The 20925-nt window shown below is 37.6% G+C and overlaps 1 protein-coding gene and 1 long non-coding RNA gene across 11 annotated transcripts; both read right to left on the reverse strand.

The window, feature by feature from the left end:
• Positions 1–536: 536 nt before the first annotated feature.
• Positions 537–17233, reverse strand: LOC113064316 (bromodomain-containing protein 3-like). Of its 7 annotated transcripts, none has more exons than XM_026235038.1 (13): positions 17114–17233; positions 15121–15498; positions 14074–14211; positions 13826–13961; positions 13536–13732; positions 13273–13428; positions 5558–5770; positions 5318–5446; positions 5019–5225; positions 4566–4634; positions 3304–3521; positions 2898–3181; positions 2492–2629 (listed from the first exon to the last, which is right to left on the reverse strand). In XM_026235038.1, exons 2-13 carry the CDS (start codon positions 15319–15321, stop codon positions 2523–2525), a joined length of 2055 nt encoding a protein of 684 aa, XP_026090823.1. In that variant the 5' UTR covers positions 15322–15498; positions 17114–17233; the 3' UTR covers positions 2492–2522. The 7 variants fall into 7 exon arrangements, with proteins under 7 accessions (XP_026090821.1, XP_026090823.1, XP_026090820.1 ...); XM_026235035.1 differs by having other exon boundaries at positions 13273–13431; XM_026235036.1 differs by lacking the exons at positions 13273–13428; positions 13536–13732; positions 13826–13961; ... (1 more) ...; positions 15121–15498; positions 17114–17233 and adding exons at positions 6034–6230; positions 6324–6459; positions 6572–6709; positions 7619–7996; positions 9616–9735 and having other exon boundaries at positions 537–2629; positions 5558–5929.
• On the reverse strand, positions 11382–13263 carry LOC113064318 (uncharacterized). Of its 4 annotated transcripts, none has more exons than XR_003278804.1 (5): positions 12396–13263; positions 12186–12287; positions 12017–12082; positions 11862–11934; positions 11382–11752 (listed from the first exon to the last, which is right to left on the reverse strand). It is a non-coding gene; the product is annotated as an uncharacterized LOC113064318 (long non-coding RNA). The 4 variants fall into 4 exon arrangements; XR_003278805.1 differs by having other exon boundaries at positions 12371–13263; XR_003278803.1 differs by having other exon boundaries at positions 12186–13263.
• Positions 17234–20925: the final 3692 nt, after the last annotated feature.

Consider the following 20925-nt stretch of genomic DNA (forward strand, 5'->3'; position numbering starts at 1 on the left):
CTAAACACTGCAGCAACAAGGTCACATGTTCTCTCCTCAGAAAGGGACTATAAACCCTAAGAACGCACAGTATACACGTGTAACTGAATAAATGATAGAGCCAGTATCACTTCTGTTACTCCCTTGTGTATATGAGCTGGTGAAACCTACTTATAGGAACTGAAATAGATGTGACATCACTCAAGGACAGAAGACTCTAACACTATAGTTATTTTTGGAGGATTATTATAAAACTACTTTAATAATAATTTGTAACATTACAGTGAAACTAGTTATCCTACCAGAATCTAGCAGAAATGACACTGCTACCATCTAATGGTCAGAGGTGGTAGTACAGTGGTCGCATGATGACACTTCTGTCATGGAACAAGATTCGAATAGTTTTAACCAAATATCAGACGATCCATGTAGTTTCATATTGTTCTGTTCTATTTTAGAACTAATCAAATGATCAGCTTTGAATAATTAAACTAAACTGCAAAACAAGGCATGTCCACATTAAAACAAATGAGCAAAAATTGAAAGTAAACACAAAATAAAAGGCATTTTGTCATTTATTTTACGAAAGAAGAAAAGTACCCCATGTACAAGACATTCAAGGTAGGCAAGTACAACAAATGGTAGCCTCTCTATCACTGCCTCCAACCCAACCCTCTGGCCTGTATAAGCCTAAATCTACTCGCACTGTATTCTTGATTTTGGTTGTTTCCACAACTGACATTTACAACTATAAATAGCTCAGATTTTTTTTTAAGAAAAATACAATAAATCAGCATGCATGTCAAAGATAAAAAGTAAACTTTGTTTTAAATATAAAGGAACTTTCTTTTAAAATCAGGGCCTAAAATGAAATTAAGTTGTATATTTATATATCTATACAGTCTTTTTTTTTCTTCTTCTTTTCAGTCCGTCTCTAAAAGAAATCATTCTTAGAATCCAGCTAGGACTTGATCAATAGTTGTGTCAGACACTCAGAAATGACTTGGGGAGGTTTTGCAGTCGTGTGCATCCAGAGACAGAGGGTAAAATCAATAATAGCATGATTCATCTTAAAATAATTATGTTTTGACTATGTCTATTAGTGTTTTAATTAATCTGAAGGATACATGTCCCTCATGGATTTTGGCTGTCAAAATTAAACAATCCTGCAATTATGTCCCAGAAGTCTTCAAAACAAACACCTATCCATGAACCAAAAGTATTTGAAAATGAAATGAATACCAGATCCCTTTACAACTTAACATAAAAAAAGAAGGTCATCAGAGAGGACATTACAATATCTTACACTTCAGAAATCAAACACAGTTATTCTAACAGATATTGGATAGTAAAGCAATCCACAGAGGAATGGTGGGGGACTTTATAAAGGAAAACTTGTTTGTAACCCAACTGATTGGAATTGCGTACTATTCATAAGTTCTAATGATGATTACATTCATGAATCAATTTTGCAAGAGAGTGAGAAGAGGAAGACTGCGTGATTTACTATCATTGCCAAAACACTTGACATAAAAATTAAGAAACGCATAATTAGCATTACCACAACATGGCAGTAAAGATCAAGACAAATGACATTTACTGATTCCAGGTGTCAACATCCATGTCACCAACACTTCTAGACTTATCTAAAGTTATCTGATGTACAAATGCCAGTCACAGGTGTGACTACTTGGAAATCTGGGTATTTATTGCTGACCAAGGCTTAATAAGACATGAAGTCCGCATGTGTTCCAGCTTACTGATTTACATGTCCACATCATTGTAAAGCATCTGTAAAAAAACAACCAAATCTACTTAATTCCCATCAAAATATTTTCCTAAACCATATATTTTTACCTGGAGAGTATAGGATTCTGTTTTAATATTGTTCTACAGCTATAAAAATGGCCAAATTAGAGTTTGTTATGCCTAATTAAAGCCATCTGTTCCCCATACTACCTATAAGTGTTGTGACTTTTTTTTTTTAAGAAAGGCATGATTTTCATCGACACACTTTTCAGTTTGAGAGGACATAAAAAAAAAAGAAGGAATAATAGATCAATGGCACAGCGCCCAATGGGGAAAAATGAGGCCACAGCAAAAACAATATTATAAAATAAAAATAAAAATAAAAAAAACAATAAATACAACAGACGTAAAATCAGAAGAGAACAGTGTGAGTTTTCCCTCTTTTTCTATTGAGATGGGATGGCTTAAGTTTGCAGGGGTAACGTACAACATTACCAGGACCCCGGGGGAAGAGAATTTGAACTATAAAATATGCTTCAGGACTTCCTCTCCTTGCAGTTTTAGGTTTGGACATCCCTTTCAGAGTCAGTGGAATTAAAAAGCAACTTATTAGTTAGCTTTTTTTAGCTGTAATTTTCTTCATGACATTTCCAAAAAAAATAAAAACTCTGACATGATGCATTTTTATTGTCTCTTTTCTTTCTCTTTCGTATAAAAAGTCTCAGAGGGGAAACAACCTTGACTGCATACAATGTTAAAAAAAAAAAGAAAAAAAAAAAGGAAAGAAAAAGTGTTCAGTCAGAGTCACTGCTATCTGAAGTGGAGCCACTGGAGCTGCTGCTGCCCGAGCCTGAAGAACTGCTGCTGCCGCTGAGCCGAGAGGGGCCTGAGCCTCCTTTCTCTGAGAGCAAACAGAGAGACACAGCAGTTAAAGAACTGAACCAAATCCGTATTTGCATACCAAAACACAGGAAACATTTGTGAAACAAACCGAATGCATGTTGATTACCGACAAATTTAGTGATGCTAATAAAAACATAAGTTTTAAATAGAAGAAAAGAATTCAAAACATTAAGTCAGATAGTTACCATATTTTGATGACCTATATATTGACAGCAGTGCAGTCTGGCATTTAGCTCTACGTGTGTAGGCCAAGAGTGTGCACTTACGTGGAGGTTTCCTCTGCTTCTTCTGTAAACAGGACTTGACGTATCGCTCCAGCTCACGCAAAGTGGAAGGTTTGAGCGTCTCAAAATCTATTTCGATTTCGTCAGGGTTGGAATCCCTCAGTGAAGGCTCTCTGGATTGAATAATGTGGACCACCCTGCCCAACTTCTCTCCGGGCAGCCGGTTGATGTCGAGGCTCAGCTGCCGTTTCTCATCATACGTCATGGGGAGACACATCTCCTCGTCAGACTCGTAGCCTGGCCCTCTGCCACCCTTCTTTGGTTGCCTGTGAAGGTTCAATCCATACAGCAGAAACCACTTAGACCTTAATTGATTGTTTTAGACTCCAGAACAGAAATCCAGAAAAAAAATTAATTAATAATGAAGTAAAAAAAAAAACATTCAAACCTGTTGCCTGGAACAGTGCTGTTAGCCTTTCTGGCAGGACCCTTTTTCTGCTGAGCTGGTTTCGGTGGCTGTCCTGGCTTGACTTTCTCCTCTGGCTTAGATTTGTTGTGCTTGTTCTCTTTCTTTTTCTTGTCTTTTTCTTTCTTCTCTTTATTTTTCTTTGGTTTACTTACAGGGGCCTGAGAAAGAGCAGCTAACTGTTCATGGACAGCTTTCAGCTGGGGAGAGCCAAGAAAGGGGTGTTAGGGATCTGCTCAAAGTCAGGCAAAGTATCACATTGTACATGACATTTATATTTGGTTATCAAAGAGAACCAAAGACTACATTCATTTTGGTTTTGCAGTGCCAAGGGAAAAATGTATTCAACTGTAGAACAAAATATGCAAAACAACTGCCCTTACTGCAATAAAGTACTACTAATAATAGTATAATTATAACAGTATAATAATAGTAACAATAATAGTAGTAGTAATAAGTATTAAAAATTAAACGACATCTTCCCAAATTCTTTTTTACACACTGGACACCCAAAAATCATTCATGCCTGGTGTTATCTGTGATTCCAAGAATGGAGTGCATTTCAGAATGAAACCAATTGAAAGAAATAAGAATAGTACAAGGTTTTAGAAGCAAGTCTGCCCTTTACACCTGGAAGTTAAACAGTTGCATTTAAAAAAAAATAATAAAAATACATTGTGTCTAGCAATGCATCTACTTTTTACTAATTATGACTCATTGAAAAACAATCACAGCCAAATTGATATGGGCAATAACATTGTTATAATACACAGATAATCAGGATCTCCATTACGTTGCGACATTCCCTATTAACCATAAAGCCATGGTAAACATTAAAGAATATCACCAGACCAGGGTCTCAATCTTATGAATACACACATATAAATGTAGATGAAGGGCAGTTAGGGCTTCTTACTGTTTCTGGAACTAGCAAGAGTTTGTCTAAATGCAAAGAAAGCCAACATACACACACACACACACACACACACACACTCCACAAGCACACACCCAACCCTATTATATATTTATTCCCAAAACGTTCAGCACTTCCATCCTAAACACACATGGCTGGTTTCCCAACACCACCCAACAAAGCCAATATTTTTCTGCTGCTTTTAACCCTCTACCGCTGATCTCACAATCCATACCATGTGCTTGACTATCTAACACAAATAATGAAAGCAACTGTACAGTTATTAAACAGTGTTCATAGGCAGGGACAGGGAAATGAAAAGTAAAATCACCTGATTATTCTTGGTGCACCCGTTTTTTATCCCCTGTCTGCTACCAATGGGGTGCTCCAAAGAGATACACTGGTAAAGAAAATGGCAAGGGAAGAAAATATGATATAGAACTCCAATGAGACAGAAACAAAGCCACAAAAAAATACTACTAGATCTAGATTTAGCCATTCTAGGATTTAATGCAAAGCAATATATGCAACTGGTTGCGGTAGAGGGCTAAAACACAGCTCTACATACAAGTAAACACAATATGAAAACAGAAGTGCTTGCTGTGAAAGAAAGGAGGGGTTATTTTAAGTGGAAGCCCCTCCGGGTCCTTCAGAGCATGAACACTGATTGAAACAGGCATGTGGGTATGGAGTGAAAAGGAGAATCAGAAAGGCTGACACAGGTCAGAGAACATCTCTGAGACTGGAGAGGTTAAGGGTACTTGGTCCTTGTTTTGAAACCCACCTGTTCCGCACCCACCTGTTCCTGCAGCTCGGCGAGCCGGGTGGCCCTCTCCTCCTCAGAGTCGGAGCTGTCAGAGGTGGAGGAGTCGCCACTGCTCTCACTGCTGACAGTACTCTTACTGACCACACCGGCCCCGCCTACACCGCCTGCCCCGGCCACCTCCACTGGCTCATCGGGCATCTTTGCAAAACGCATTTCAAACACATCCTAAGAGATAAAAAGACAATGTCATTAAACAATTCAATCTTTTAAATAAAGAAATTAAACAGATACTGCCAAAATAATGGGGAGGAACAGACCTGCAGCTTTCTGGCCATAGCAACCACCTCGTGATCAGGTGGGTTGTACTTGTAACAATTTGAGAACATTAATCTGACATCTGTAGCAAAACTCTGCGCATCTTGGTACTCTCGACTGTCAATATTTTTCTGCAAGCAAATAAATAAATAAAAATTGATTCAAAAACTAGCCGAAGCAGTTCCTTGTGCCAAAACAAGAAAAATCAAGACACTATACATTTTTGTGCAAACTCAACATACTTTCACTGTGCTCAAGTCCATGGGGTGTTTGATTATTTCATGGTAGTCGTGTAGCTCGAGAGCCTCGGCGTCAACAGGCTTGTAAAAAGGCCAGGCGTATGCAGCGTGCTTTTTTGAAAGCATTTCTTTAAGGATGACCTCGCAGTACTTGAGCTGCTCTGAAAGCCTGCCCTTTTTGCTACCGTATACACCTAGTTCACCATCCTCAAAATCCTTTTTAGGGGGTTTGATGGGGCGACCGGTGCTCTCTCGCCTGGATGCCACTTTGCCCTGTTTGCCTTCTGAAAGAGGGGTGGGCGACTGGCTCCTGCTGGCGGTGATGGCAGAGGTAGTAGGGGTGGTTGTGTCTGCTTTCCTCTTCACCCCCTTCTTCTAGGAACAAAAAACATCACACACATGGGGAGACACAAAGCCGATGGTGAGGCAATGTCAGTGGATTTATATCAAGTGATATTCTGAAAGGTCCGGCAAATTACTTTGAGATTGGGTTGCGACGGAGGCATGCCGGGTATCATGGCGGCAGTGGTTGTGTTCTGCACAGCTGGTAAGACAGGGGTGATGATGGGCACTGGAGCTGGGGATACGACTGCTGTCTGTGAACTCGGTGAAGTGGCACCAGGGAAAACAGAAGTGGGCGAGCCAGAAGAGACAGATCCATCCTGCTGACCTGCGTCTATATCATTAGAAAAATAATGATTTGTTTTCTGCTAATCCGTTACTGCAGAATGAAAAGATCAATACGTCATGCAGACTATTTAATTTTTACCAGGCCCTGCAGGTTTGCGCCCTTTGCCCTTGGGAGGAGGAGGAAGAAGCTCAACCTCCTCCTGAGGCATCAGGGCCACCTTCTGAAGGAAGATCTTCTCTAATGCTTGTGCCATTAACACAATGTCATCTGTTGGCTGAGAAAACAAACAAGGAAGAAAAAGAATTACATTTGCCAAAGCATTCTCTCCTCAAAACATGTATAGTCTAATAACATTGAGTTTTAAACCAGACTGTGCCAAGCCATACCTTGTTGTAAATATAACAGTTTGTGAACATCGTGTTGAAATCCTGCATACACTCGCTTGCACTCCAGTAGTACACATTCTCCAGTCTTTTCTTGATGGTGCCCATGTCCATTGGATTCTTTATGATCGTGTGATAGTCCTGGACACACACACACAAACATAAAAAAAAGGAGTAAGTCTTTCAAACAAACCAAAGCTTCAATGTCAAATTTTAACATCAAACCAAACTGGATCAACTAAGTGACAAACTCTTATTCTCAAAGGAAAACTCAATTAAAGGGTTAGTTCCACGAAAAATGAAAAATAGCATGTGTTTTTCTCACCCACAAATCATCCTAGGTGTATTTGACTTCTTTTAGATGAATCCAATCAAGAGTTATATTAAAAACAGTACTGGTTGCTCAAAGTCTTTAAATGGGGGTAAGCGGGAATCGGTTGTCAACAGTTCAGAACACGTGAAATAAAGTGTGTGTATCCATAATAAATTGTCCCTCAAATGGCTCCGGGGGGAGAATAAAGGTCTCCTGTACCAAATCCTTGCATTTTTGTGAGATAAATATCCATATTTCAAAAGTAATAAACACTTTTTTTCTCACTTCTCTTACTGTGTTACGTGGATTATGTAGGACGTATGCCTTGCACACACACACCACTGAGAAATCCAGAAGCAAACTAAAACCTGTCTCCTTTTGGCTTATATCGAAATCTTCAATTTCTCTTTATAAATCCTTGTTTTGTGCTTCTAATTCGTGAATGTCATTTAGCTTTATTACGGATACACGCACTTTATTTCACGTCTTCTAAACTGTTGACACAAACACCTTCTTCCCCCATTAAAAGGCTTGGAGGGGCCAGGACAATTTTTAATATAACTCTGATTGAATTCGTCTGAAAGAAGAGTGTCACACAGACCTAGGATGCTTTGAGGGCGAGTAAAACAAAGGCGAATAAACTAACCCTTTAGAAGAACCTATTTATTCAAAATGATGTATAGTAAGACAGCCACCTTCAGTCATGTCACCAAACCTTATCCATCACATACACTCACCGGAAGACCAAGTTTAATGGCATCAACAGGCTGGTAGAAAGGCCATGCAAACTGGTGCCTCCACAGTGTCTTGACAACTACATTTTGCATGTACTGCAGCTGGTTAGTCTTGCGGCCGGGTTTGGTAGGGTTGGTCACCTCAGGGGGAGGAGGGTTGGTGACTGCAGGAGCTTCTGGGTTTGCTGAAGTGACCGCTGACATTTTGGCAACAAGGGGAAAAACAGCTTAATGGGGAAGGGGTCTTTATTATTCTGCACAGGCAGACTTATTTTTGATTTTCAATGTGCTTTCTCTTTATGCTTTTCAGTTTCTCTCTCTTTGAGCTCTTCAGTCATCCGAGAAGGACTGCATCCCACTGCAGTACCCGACCTTTGACCTCTAAAAACAAGAAACATGACATAAGTAATAAAGCATTATGCGGTTTAAAATTAAGACAAACAATACGGCAACTGCATAAAAAAATAAAATAAAAAAACTCTTTAAGGCACAATGAAGTGAAAGCAGGAACATCTTTTATTCTGTGTTGACATACATTTTATCAGAAAAGGGGAGAAAGTAGGGACTATCAAAATGAACACTTCCATGTTTCTGAAGCCAATTTTTGAGCAAATACATAGTCTACCCAGCCACCACGCATTTAGGAAATACATACGGTGTACTTTCATGTCATGCCAGACCACTCACCCCCAAAACAAAAAAAAAAGTGTCTCAATTTGTAAAGAATTCCATCTGTGAAAAACTGAGCTATTAATACATTCGCTGACAGGTAATAACACGACTTTCATTCTGAGTTGGAAACTATGGTGGTTTCCATTGTTGACATGTCAAATAATATCCTACTTCAAATCCATCCCTGCTAGCATTTACTTAAGAAACTTCAGTCGTGATTTCATTTTCTTGTTGTTGCAAGCCTGCGTGACTTACAAACGTATATAAAAGAATTACAGTCTTAGTGACCATACAATAAAGGTAATGGTGACTGTTTCTTGAGAAGAAAAAAAAATCATATAGGTTTGGAACACCCTGAGAACGAGTTAATGATGACAGAGAGGTGTTAACGGTTACAACTACTCGTTTACATCGGCTAACCATAATAAATGCACGTGTGTGAAGCTGTTTGAAACGACAGCATCAGTCGCAGCATTACCGTGTGTGTTTTAATAAAAAAAAAAATTAAAGAGAGGTAACTTTATTTGGAAAAATTAAGTGGACCTAGACCGGCAGCTTGATCTAGGGTCCACTTAATTATTTTCAAATAAAAGTTACCTCTTTAAAAAACACACACACACACACACACACACAAACACACACACACACACACAAACACACACACACACACACACACACACACACACACACACACATTTACTAACAAAGTATAAAAACCTTGACGGCAATATCCAACATTATATTCATTCTCATCTAACTGCTGCACACATGCCACGACTATGAAAGCAATTAATCAACCTGAACTGTTTTCAACAGCCTTTATATTCAAACAGCCTCCGTCCAGAAATATAACCATCAGGTAGCATATTCACGAAATAAATGGCCTCCTGTTGTATTTGTGCGTGTGTTGGAGGGAAATAGCGCGGGCGCGCTGAACGAAGCAGCTGATTAGCTTTAGCACAGGCAGTCGCTCACGTAAAGATGGCGCGCAGCTGCAGCTGGCTAGTCGAGTTAGCATCCACACTGACCACCTCAACACCTTCCCAAGACCACGTTATTGACTCACCCCCAAACATAATATACAGAAATATAGATTATGAATTACTAAAGATGAATACAACGGCTTAGCAGGTAAACAAGTTAATCTGGCCAAGTTATATCAGCGATGCTTTGTTGTCCTGTCGCTTTGTTGAAAACAACTAGCCACCCGCTAACGGCTTCTCGTGAGATTCACTGATTGAACGCGATCTCTATTAAAATACTGACATGAAATCCGTATTACTATGCCAAAACGCTCTGTTTAAATACAAACTTAGTAAACTACTCACTCGGGGTCTTCAAGAGAAGGGCTAGCGTGTGGTAATCCCAGTGGCTCGCAGCTCGTTTGGAGGCTGGGCAGCAGCACAGAGATGAGGTACGCGGAGTGTTGGTGCGCATGCGCAGTGGCGCGCCATGACCAACGCCAAACCATCTGCTGTTTTTACTAGTCCGATGTTTTTATTATTTTGTTTATTTTAATAATTGTATATTATTATTGGAAATCTATTTCATTAATTCATTTACAAGTTATGTGTTTATGTCCACAAACCCCCTAGCACCCATTGCAACTCCCTGGAACTCCTCGAACACCCAGTTTGAACTCCCCAGATCTAAAAAAAAAAAAAAAAAAAAAACTTTTTGAAAATGATGAATGATGGAGCACAGTGGAACTTTATTACATACCATTCAGCCGAATTATGTAACATGATCCCCAAATTTTAAAACACTTTAATATGGCTATGTCCAATAATCTCAACCTAATTAAACAAGTCTCGTTTACTATGGAAACTGTCATAATTTTTTAAAAAAATATATATTGTAGGCTTTTATACTTATGTTTGATACTATTTTACATTTTGTTCTTTAATATTTTAATTGATTGAACTTTATTTTTAGTTTTCCATTGATTCTTTTTTATGTGTATAGTATTTATACAGTTTTAGCTTTTAGTTTTGGATCTGATTGCAGTTGTTTTAATACTACAATTGATTTCTTATGTTGTCCTCATTAGTGAGTCGCTTTGGATAAACGCGTCTGATAAATGCCTAAATATAATATATATATAATATATATAATATAATTATAATATAAATTATGATATAAATAATATAATGATAATATACATTTATAAATTAAATAAATGATAATATAAATTATTATGTAAATAATATAATTATAATATAAATGTATATATAATATATATAAAGTATTTGATATACTTTGTTGTTTATATTGTGATATAGCTACATGATTAGAACAATAATAAAATATCTGCTTGCAAGTAATAAAAAGAGCATCAAAAGCCTCTAGCTCATGACAACAACTGATGCTGCCAAATGGTGCACGGGACTGTGGCTCGACGTTTGGGAAAAAACAAACTGTCCCTCTTGACCCAAGAGGGTCTGGCTGCAGACATATGGGCGAGTGGAGCTCCACTCAAGAGCGGAAATACGTCACCTCCACTAGCGACGCCGCCGCCATGTTGGACCGGGCCACACTTTCCGTAGAATTACGTCGCCTCCACTAATGACGCGGCCGCCATGTTGGTCCGGGTAACACTTTTACGTAGAATTACGTCGCCTCCATGGGGGCGAGTGGAGCTCCATTTAAGAGGGAAAATATGTCACTACCACCAAACTTTCGTTTTGTATTACTTGTTATATACACGTATAAAGGGTGCGTTGCCAATTATGTCACCTCTTTGTACGTAATGTTAATATGTTCTGTACTTTTATCTTTGTTACTTTTACCTAGTAGAAATAAAATATATATATATATACTAATCTTTTACGGTTTATGACAAGACAGCATTTTTTTATCCTATTTTTATGCACTACAGACATCAATTTGTTCATGTTTGTTTTACCAGTGTACAACTGCCAATGTAACATTCCATACTTTTTAGAAAGTTAACCTTGTGTTTTTAATATTTAGCAGTGAAAAATAAATGAAATATTAAATAAATTATTAAAATAATACCTCAACCAGAATTATGTGTTGAATTTTGTATTTTAATCAAAATAACAACATATACAAAATAACCACAGTAAAATAATGAAGAATAACTTCCACAATTTAGAAGTTTTAATGGTTTTTGAGTAATAATAATAATTAACACATCTTACACTACATTGAAAACACATGAACTGCAAGTGACCATAATTGTTCCTGTAGTAACACAATGTGTTCACATGCACGTACACGTTACTCTTCAAGACCTCCATTGTCTGTGAAGCAATCCCAGCTACAGTAGCCAGGGTGGTCATCTGAGGAGTAAAACCCCAAAAGCACTCCTTGTTGACCATTTTCCTGGTGACCAGCCCCACAGTCTTTGTGAAGCTGGCTGCACTGTAGGCGACTGCACCTAGAGATTATGTACGGCTTTCTGTACTTTAGATAGTGTCTCTTTAAATATCTTCACTGCACCTGTTCAGTATCAACAAAAAAAAAAGTTTCATGTTAAAGAAATGGAAGAGAGTGAGATTACTTAGTCTAATTGTTATAGCACAAAAACAAGAGGGTCAACCACACTTACTGAAGTCACCATCAAGCCAGCTGAAGTGTGCCTCCTGTTAAATATGCTCCTGACTGACAGTGTTGTTAAATCTCTGGCATGAACAATTACGTCAGATGGGTCAAGTTTAATTACAATACTGACATTTAATTGTCATTAATGTTAAAGCAATTTACTTGTTGCTGAAGGTGCCTGGTCCACCACAGTTGTGCTTTGTTGTTCTGATGCATCTGATTGCTGGGCTGGGGACACAAAGAAGACATGAGCACAGCAAAACTGGAACAATACTTTGTCTGTGTGCTGACGTTAGGTAAATTCAACATAGAATAGTACTGCATCATTCACCTATGACAGTCCCAAAGCAGACAAGGTGATGGTGCTCGGAAGTTTCAGTCTCTATTTGTGGAGGTGTTATCAAGGATGGATAACACTTGATATACATTTGATCTGAAACAAAAAAAGTAAAACAATAGAATAACAGAACAACAAAATAGAACAAATAAATATGTTAATGTCACATGTAAAAAGACCTTGACTTCTAAGGTGGCAACATACATTTAAAATGTAAAGAGTGCTGCATCTTCTATGCCAATCCTATCCCTGGAAGTGAATGAAAAATTAAATATGAAAACAACCACCTCATATGACCTTTTTTAAATTATACAACAAATGCTAAAGGAATACACATACAAAACGATCGTGTCCTATCATTATTCACTACGTTATTTTACCACAAGCCAGCAAAAACTAAGTTACATCTATGCTATCCATCATGTACTAAAGGTAAAAATTTAAAGAGCAAACAATTAACAAATAAGTTTATCAGAAATGTATTATCCAAACTGTACTTCCCCAGTCAACTGAAAAGAAAGTATGTTCTTCAAGAATTTATTGAAGAAGAGGCAAAGAAAATAAGGAAGCTTTATTTTACTTATCCAGTTCTTCCTAAAGCCAAAGAAGTAACATTTAAAATTCGAAAGGACATTTATCCAATCAATTCCTACAAGAAAGATTTAATTGGGAGAACAATTCATGCGGGTTCTGTGAGAAAGATATTGAAACTGTTGATCATATGTTTTTGAAATGTGAATCTGTACAGACTTTTTGGCTGGAATTTCAAAACTGGCTTCATTTCAAACAGATATCAATACACCCTTTGACTGTGATCTCAGTTAAGGTTGGAGTATTGTTGAAGGAAAAGATCCTAGACTTTTTGATAAATAACTTAATTACTTTGTGCAAATACTAGATTCATAGATAAGTAGATAAGTAAGATAAGTACGTTTTTAAAGGTTAAACCTCACTTCAGCGGATGGAAGAATGAACTAAAGATATTTGCAAAGTCTCTTCATTACAGGATTGACAGGAACGCACAGAAACTCTTGTATGCTTTGAACTAGTTTTTGTTGTTAGAATAAGACCCTAAGACATCCTTTTTAGGGGGTTTGATGGGGCGACCGGTGCTCTCTCGCCTGGATGCCACTTTGCCCTGTTTGCCTTCTGAAAGAGGGGTGGGCGACTGGCTCCTGCTGGCGGTGATGGCAGAGGTAGTAGGGGTGGTTGTGTCTGCTTTCCTCTTCACCCCCTTCTTCTAGGAACAAAAAACATCACACACATGGGGAGACACAAAGCCGATGGTGAGGCAATGTCAGTGGATTTATATCAAGTGATATTCTGAAAGGTCCGGCAAATTACTTTGAGATTGGGTTGCGACGGAGGCATGCCGGGTATCATGGCGGCAGTGGTTGTGTTCTGCACAGCTGGTAAGACAGGGGTGATGATGGGCACTGGAGCTGGGGATACGACTGCTGTCTGTGAACTCGGTGAAGTGGCACCAGGGAAAACAGAAGTGGGCGAGCCAGAAGAGACAGATCCATCCTGCTGACCTGCGTCTATATCATTAGAAAAATAATGATTTGTTTTCTGCTAATCCGTTACTGCAGAATGAAAAGATCAATACGTCATGCAGACTATTTAATTTTTACCAGGCCCTGCAGGTTTGCGCCCTTTGCCCTTGGGAGGAGGAGGAAGAAGCTCAACCTCCTCCTGAGGCATCAGGGCCACCTTCTGAAGGAAGATCTTCTCTAATGCTTGTGCCATTAACACAATGTCATCTGTTGGCTGAGAAAACAAACAAGGAAGAAAAAGAATTACATTTGCCAAAGCATTCTCTCCTCAAAACATGTATAGTCTAATAACATTGAGTTTTAAACCAGACTGTGCCAAGCCATACCTTGTTGTAAATATAACAGTTTGTGAACATCGTGTTGAAATCCTGCATACACTCGCTTGCACTCCAGTAGTACACATTCTCCAGTCTTTTCTTGATGGTGCCCATGTCCATTGGATTCTTTATGATCGTGTGATAGTCCTGGACACACACACACAAACATAAAAAAAAGGAGTAAGTCTTTCAAACAAACCAAAGCTTCAATGTCAAATTTTAACATCAAACCAAACTGGATCAACTAAGTGACAAACTCTTATTCTCAAAGGAAAACTCAATTAAAGGGTTAGTTCCACGAAAAATGAAAAATAGCATGTGTTTTTCTCACCCACAAATCATCCTAGGTGTATTTGACTTCTTTTAGATGAATCCAATCAAGAGTTATATTAAAAACAGTACTGGTTGCTCAAAGTCTTTAAATGGGGGTAAGCGGGAATCGGTTGTCAACAGTTCAGAACACGTGAAATAAAGTGTGTGTATCCATAATAAATTGTCCCTCAAATGGCTCCGGGGGGAGAATAAAGGTCTCCTGTACCAAATCCTTGCATTTTTGTGAGATAAATATCCATATTTCAAAAGTAATAAACACTTTTTTTCTCACTTCTCTTACTGTGTTACGTGGATTATGTAGGACGTATGCCTTGCACACACACACCACTGAGAAATCCAGAAGCAAACTAAAACCTGTCTCCTTTTGGCTTATATCGAAATCTTCAATTTCTCTTTATAAATCCTTGTTTTGTGCTTCTAATTCGTGAATGTCATTTAGCTTTATTACGGATACACGCACTTTATTTCACGTCTTCTAAACTGTTGACACAAACACCTTCTTCCCCCATTAAAAGGCTTGGAGGGGCCAGGACAATTTTTAATATAACTCTGATTGAATTCGTCTGAAAGAAGAGTGTCACACAGACCTAGGATGCTTTGAGGGCGAGTAAAACAAAGGCGAATAAACTAACCCTTTAGAAGAACCTATTTATTCAAAATGATGTATAGTAAGACAGCCACCTTCAGTCATGTCACCAAACCTTATCCATCACATACACTCACCGGAAGACCAAGTTTAATGGCATCAACAGGCTGGTAGAAAGGCCATGCAAACTGGTGCCTCCACAGTGTCTTGACAACTACATTTTGCATGTACTGCAGCTGGTTAGTCTTGCGGCCGGGTTTGGTAGGGTTGGTCACCTCAGGGGGAGGAGGGTTGGTGACTGCAGGAGCTTCTGGGTTTGCTGAAGTGACCGCTGACATTTTGGCAACAAGGGGAAAAACAGCTTAATGGGGAAGGGGTCTTTATTATTCTGCACAGGCAGACTTATTTTTGATTTTCAATGTGCTTTCTCTTTATGCTTTTCAGTTTCTCTCTCTTTGAGCTCTTCAGTCATCCGAGAAGGACTGCATCCCACTGCAGTACCCGACCTTTGACCTCTAAAAACAAGAAACATGACATAAGTAATAAAGCATTATGCGGTTTAAAATTAAGACAAACAATACGGCAACTGCATAAAAAAATAAAATAAAAAAACTCTTTAAGGCACAATGAAGTGAAAGCAGGAACATCTTTTATTCTGTGTTGACATACATTTTATCAGAAAAGGGGAGAAAGTAGGGACTATCAAAATGAACACTTCCATGTTTCTGAAGCCAATTTTTGAGCAAATACATAGTCTACCCAGCCACCACGCATTTAGGAAATACATACGGTGTACTTTCATGTCATGCCAGACCACTCACCCCCAAAACAAAAAAAAAAGTGTCTCAATTTGTAAAGAATTCCATCTGTGAAAAACTGAGCTATTAATACATTCGCTGACAGGTAATAACACGACTTTCATTCTGAGTTGGAAACTATGGTGGTTTCCATTGTTGACATGTCAAATAATATCCTACTTCAAATCCATCCCTGCTAGCATTTACTTAAGAAACTTCAGTCGTGATTTCATTTTCTTGTTGTTGCAAGCCTGCGTGACTTACAAACGTATATAAAAGAATTACAGTCTTAGTGACCATACAATAAAGGTAATGGTGACTGTTTCTTGAGAAGAAAAAAAAATCATATAGGTTTGGAACACCCTGAGAACGAGTTAATGATGACAGAGAGGTGTTAACGGTTACAACTACTCGTTTACATCGGCTAACCATAATAAATGCACGTGTGTGAAGCTGTTTGAAACGACAGCATCAGTCGCAGCATTACCGTGTGTGTTTTAATAAAAAAAAAAATTAAAGAGAGGTAACTTTATTTGGAAAAATTAAGTGGACCTAGACCGGCAGCTTGATCTAGGGTCCACTTAATTATTTTCAAATAAAAGTTACCTCTTTAAAAAACACACACACACACACACACACACAAACACACACACACACACACAAACACACACACACACACACACACACACACACACACACATTTACTAACAAAGTATAAAAACCTTGACGGCAATATCCAACATTATATTCATTCTCATCTAACTGCTGCACACATGCCACGACTATGAAAGCAATTAATCAACCTGAACTGTTTTCAACAGCCTTTATATTCAAACAGCCTCCGTCCAGAAATATAACCATCAGGTAGCATATTCACGAAATAAATGGCCTCCTGTTGTATTTGTGCGTGTGTTGGAGGGAAATAGCGCGGGCGCGCTGAACGAAGCAGCTGATTAGCTTTAGCACAGGCAGTCGCTCACGTAAAGATGGCGCGCAGCTGCAGCTGGCTAGTCGAGTTAGCATCCACACTGACCACCTCAACACCTTCCCAAGACCACGTTATTGACTCACCCCCAAACATAATATACAGAAATATAGATTATGAATTACTAAAGATGAATACAACGGCTTAGCAGGTAAACAAGTTAATCTGGCCAAGTTATATCAGCGATGCTTTGTTGTCCTGTCGCTTTGTTGAAAACAACTAGCCACCCGCTAACGGCTTCTCGTGAGATTCACTGATTGAACGCGATCTCTATTAAAATACTGACATGAAATCCGTATTACTATGCCAAAACGCTCTGTTTAAATACAAACTTAGTAAACTACTCACTCGGGGTCTTCAAGAGAAGGGCTAGCGTGTGGTAATCCCAGTGGCTCGCAGCTCGTTTGGAGGCTGGGCAGCAGCACAGAGATGAGGTACGCGGAGTGTTGGTGCGCATGCGCAGTGGCGCGCCATGACCAACGCCAAACCATCTGCTGTTTTTACTAGTCCGATGTTTTTATTATTTTGTTTATTTTAATAATTGTATATTATTATTGGAAATCTATTTCATTAATTCATTTACAAGTTATGTGTTTATGTCCACAAACCCCCTAGCACCCATTGCAACTCCCTGGAACTCCTCGAACACCCAGTTTGAACTCCCCAGATCTAAAAAAAAAAAAAAAAAAAAAACTTTTTGAAAATGATGAATGATGGAGCACAGTGGAACTTTATTACATACCATTCAGCCGAATTATGTAACATGATCCCCAAATTTTAAAACACTTTAATATGGCTATGTCCAATAATCTCAACCTAATTAAACAAGTCTCGTTTACTATGGAAACTGTCATAATTTTTTAAAAAAATATATATTGTAGGCTTTTATACTTATGTTTGATACTATTTTACATTTTGTTCTTTAATATTTTAATTGATTGAACTTTATTTTTAGTTTTCCATTGATTCTTTTTTTATGTGTATAGTATTTATACAGTTTTAGCTTTTAGTTTTGGATCTGATTGCAGTTGTTTTAATACTACAATTGATTTCTTATGTTGTCCTCATTAGTGAGTCGCTTTGGATAAACGCGTCTGATAAATGCCTAAATATAATATATATATAATATATATAATATAATTATAATATAAATTATGATATAAATAATATAATGATAATATACATTTATAAATTAAATAAATGATAATATAAATTATTATGTAAATAATATAATTATAATATAAATGTATATATAATATATATAAAGTATTTGATATACTTTGTTGTTTATATTGTGATATAGCTACATGATTAGAACAATAATAAAATATCTGCTTGCAAGTAATAAAAAGAGCATCAAAAGCCTCTAGCTCATGACAACAACTGATGCTGCCAAATGGTGCACGGGACTGTGGCTCGACGTTTGGGAAAAAACAAACTGTCCCTCTTGACCCAAGAGGGTCTGGCTGCAGACATATGGGCGAGTGGAGCTCCACTCAAGAGCGGAAATACGTCACCTCCACTAGCGACGCCGCCGCCATGTTGGACCGGGCCACACTTTCCGTAGAATTACGTCGCCTCCACTAATGACGCGGCCGCCATGTTGGTCCGGGTAACACTTTTACGTAGAATTACGTCGCCTCCATGGGGGCGAGTGGAGCTCCATTTAAGAGGGAAAATATGTCACTACCACCAAACTTTCGTTTTGTATTACTTGTTATATACACGTATAAAGGGTGCGTTGCCAATTATGTCACCTCTTTGTACGTAATGTTAATATGTTCTGTACTTTTATCTTTGTTACTTTTACCTAGTAGAAATAAAATATATATATATATACTAATCTTTTACGGTTTATGACAAGACAGCATTTTTTTATCCTATTTTTATGCACTACAGACATCAATTTGTTCATGTTTGTTTTACCAGTGTACAACTGCCAATGTAACATTCCATACTTTTTAGAAAGTTAACCTTGTGTTTTTAATATTTAGCAGTGAAAAATAAATGAAATATTAAATAAATTATTAAAATAATACCTCAACCAGAATTATGTGTTGAATTTTGTATTTTAATCAAAATAACAACATATACAAAATAACCACAGTAAAATAATGAAGAATAACTTCCACAATTTAGAAGTTTTAATGGTTTTTGAGTAATAATAATAATTAACACATCTTACACTACATTGAAAACACATGAACTGCAAGTGACCATAATTGTTCCTGTAGTAACACAATGTGTTCACATGCACGTACACGTTACTCTTCAAGACCTCCATTGTCTGTGAAGCAATCCCAGCTACAGTAGCCAGGGTGGTCATCTGAGGAGTAAAACCCCAAAAGCACTCCTTGTTGACCATTTTCCTGGTGACCAGCCCCACAGTCTTTGTGAAGCTGGCTGCACTGTAGGCGACTGCACCTAGAGATTATGTACGGCTTTCTGTACTTTAGATAGTGTCTCTTTAAATATCTTCACTGCACCTGTTCAGTATCAACAAAAAAAAAAGTTTCATGTTAAAGAAATGGAAGAGAGTGAGATTACTTAGTCTAATTGTTATAGCACAAAAACAAGAGGGTCAACCACACTTACTGAAGTCACCATCAAGCCAGCTGAAGTGTGCCTCCTGTTAAATATGCTCCTGACTGACAGTGTTGTTAAATCTCTGGCATGAACAATTACGTCAGATGGGTCAAGTTTAATTACAATACTGACATTTAATTGTCATTAATGTTAAAGCAATTTACTTGTTGCTGAAGGTGCCTGGTCCACCACAGTTGTGCTTTGTTGTTCTGATGCATCTGATTGCTGGGCTGGGGACACAAAGAAGACATGAGCACAGCAAAACTGGAACAATACTTTGTCTGTGTGCTGACGTTAGGTAAATTCAACATAGAATAGTACTGCATCATTCACCTATGACAGTCCCAAAGCAGACAAGGTGATGGTGCTCGGAAGTTTCAGTCTCTATTTGTGGAGGTGTTATCAAGGATGGATAACACTTGATATACATTTGATCTGAAACAAAAAAAGTAAAACAATAGAATAACAGAACAACAAAATAGAACAAATAAATATGTTAATGTCACATGTAAAAAGACCTTGACTTCTAAGGTGGCAACATACATTTAAAATGTAAAGAGTGCTGCATCTTCTATGCCAATCCTATCCCTGGAAGTGAATGAAAAATTAAATATGAAAACAACCACCTCATATGACCTTTTTTAAATTATACAACAAATGCTAAAGGAATACACATACAAAACGATCGTGTCCTATCATTATTCACTACGTTATTTTACCACAAGCCAGCAAAAACTAAGTTACATCTATGCTATCCATCATGTACTAAAGGTAAAAATTTAAAGAGCAAACAATTAACAAATAAGTTTATCAGAAATGTATTATCCAAACTGTACTTCCCCAGTCAACTGAAAAGAAAGTATGTTCTTCAAGAATTTATTGAAGAAGAGGCAAAGAAAATAAGGAAGCTTTATTTTACTTATCCAGTTCTTCCTAAAGCCAAAGAAGTAACATTTAAAATTCGAAAGGACATTTATCCAATCAATTCCTACAAGAAAGATTTAATTGGGAGAACAATTCATGCGGGTTCTGTGAGAAAGATATTGAAACTGTTGATCATATGTTTTTGAAATGTGAATCTGTACAGACTTTTTGGCTGGAATTTCAAAACTGGCTTCATTTCAAACAGATATCAATACACCCTTTGACTGTGATCTCAGTTAAGGTTGGAGTATTGTTGAAGGAAAAGATCCTAGACTTTTTGATAAATAACTTAATTACTTTGTGCAAATACTAGATTCATAGATAAGTAGATAAGTAAGATAAGTACGTTTTTAAAGGTTAAACCTCACTTCAGCGGATGGAAGAATGAACTAAAGATATTTGCAAAGTCTCTTCATTACAGGATTGACAGGAACGCACAGAAACTCTTGTATGCTTTGAACTAGTTTTTGTTGTTAGAATAAGACCCTAAGACATCTTTCTTTTTCTTTCCGTTATTTATTCTGTTTTATCTTATGGTGTGATTATTGTTATTTGTTTTTTTTTTTTCATCTTTTTTCTTTATATTTGTCTGTATCAACATTAATTATATGTGTTCAGTTGTTGAAATCTGGTGTAAAGGTTTGTAATTG

Source organism: Carassius auratus, chromosome 46 (assembly GCF_003368295.1).
Source record: "Carassius auratus strain Wakin chromosome 46, ASM336829v1, whole genome shotgun sequence".
Classification (NCBI taxonomy): Eukaryota; Metazoa; Chordata; class Actinopteri; order Cypriniformes; family Cyprinidae; genus Carassius; species Carassius auratus.

Excerpts from the sequence above, each read along its gene's own strand:
- LOC113064316 (XM_026235036.1), bottom strand. The coding sequence starts at position 7,819 with ATGTCAGCGGTCACTTCAGCAAACCCAGAAGCTCCTGCAGTCACCAAC. Across the intron at positions 6,231-6,323 it reads GCGCAAACCTGCAGGGCCTG|ACGCAGGTCAGCAGGATGGA; the intron begins GTAAAAATTAAA and ends CTAATGATATAG. Across the intron at positions 5,447-5,557 it reads TGGACTTGAGCACAGTGAAA|AAAAATATTGACAGTCGAGA; the intron begins GTATGTTGAGTT and ends ATTTGCTTGCAG.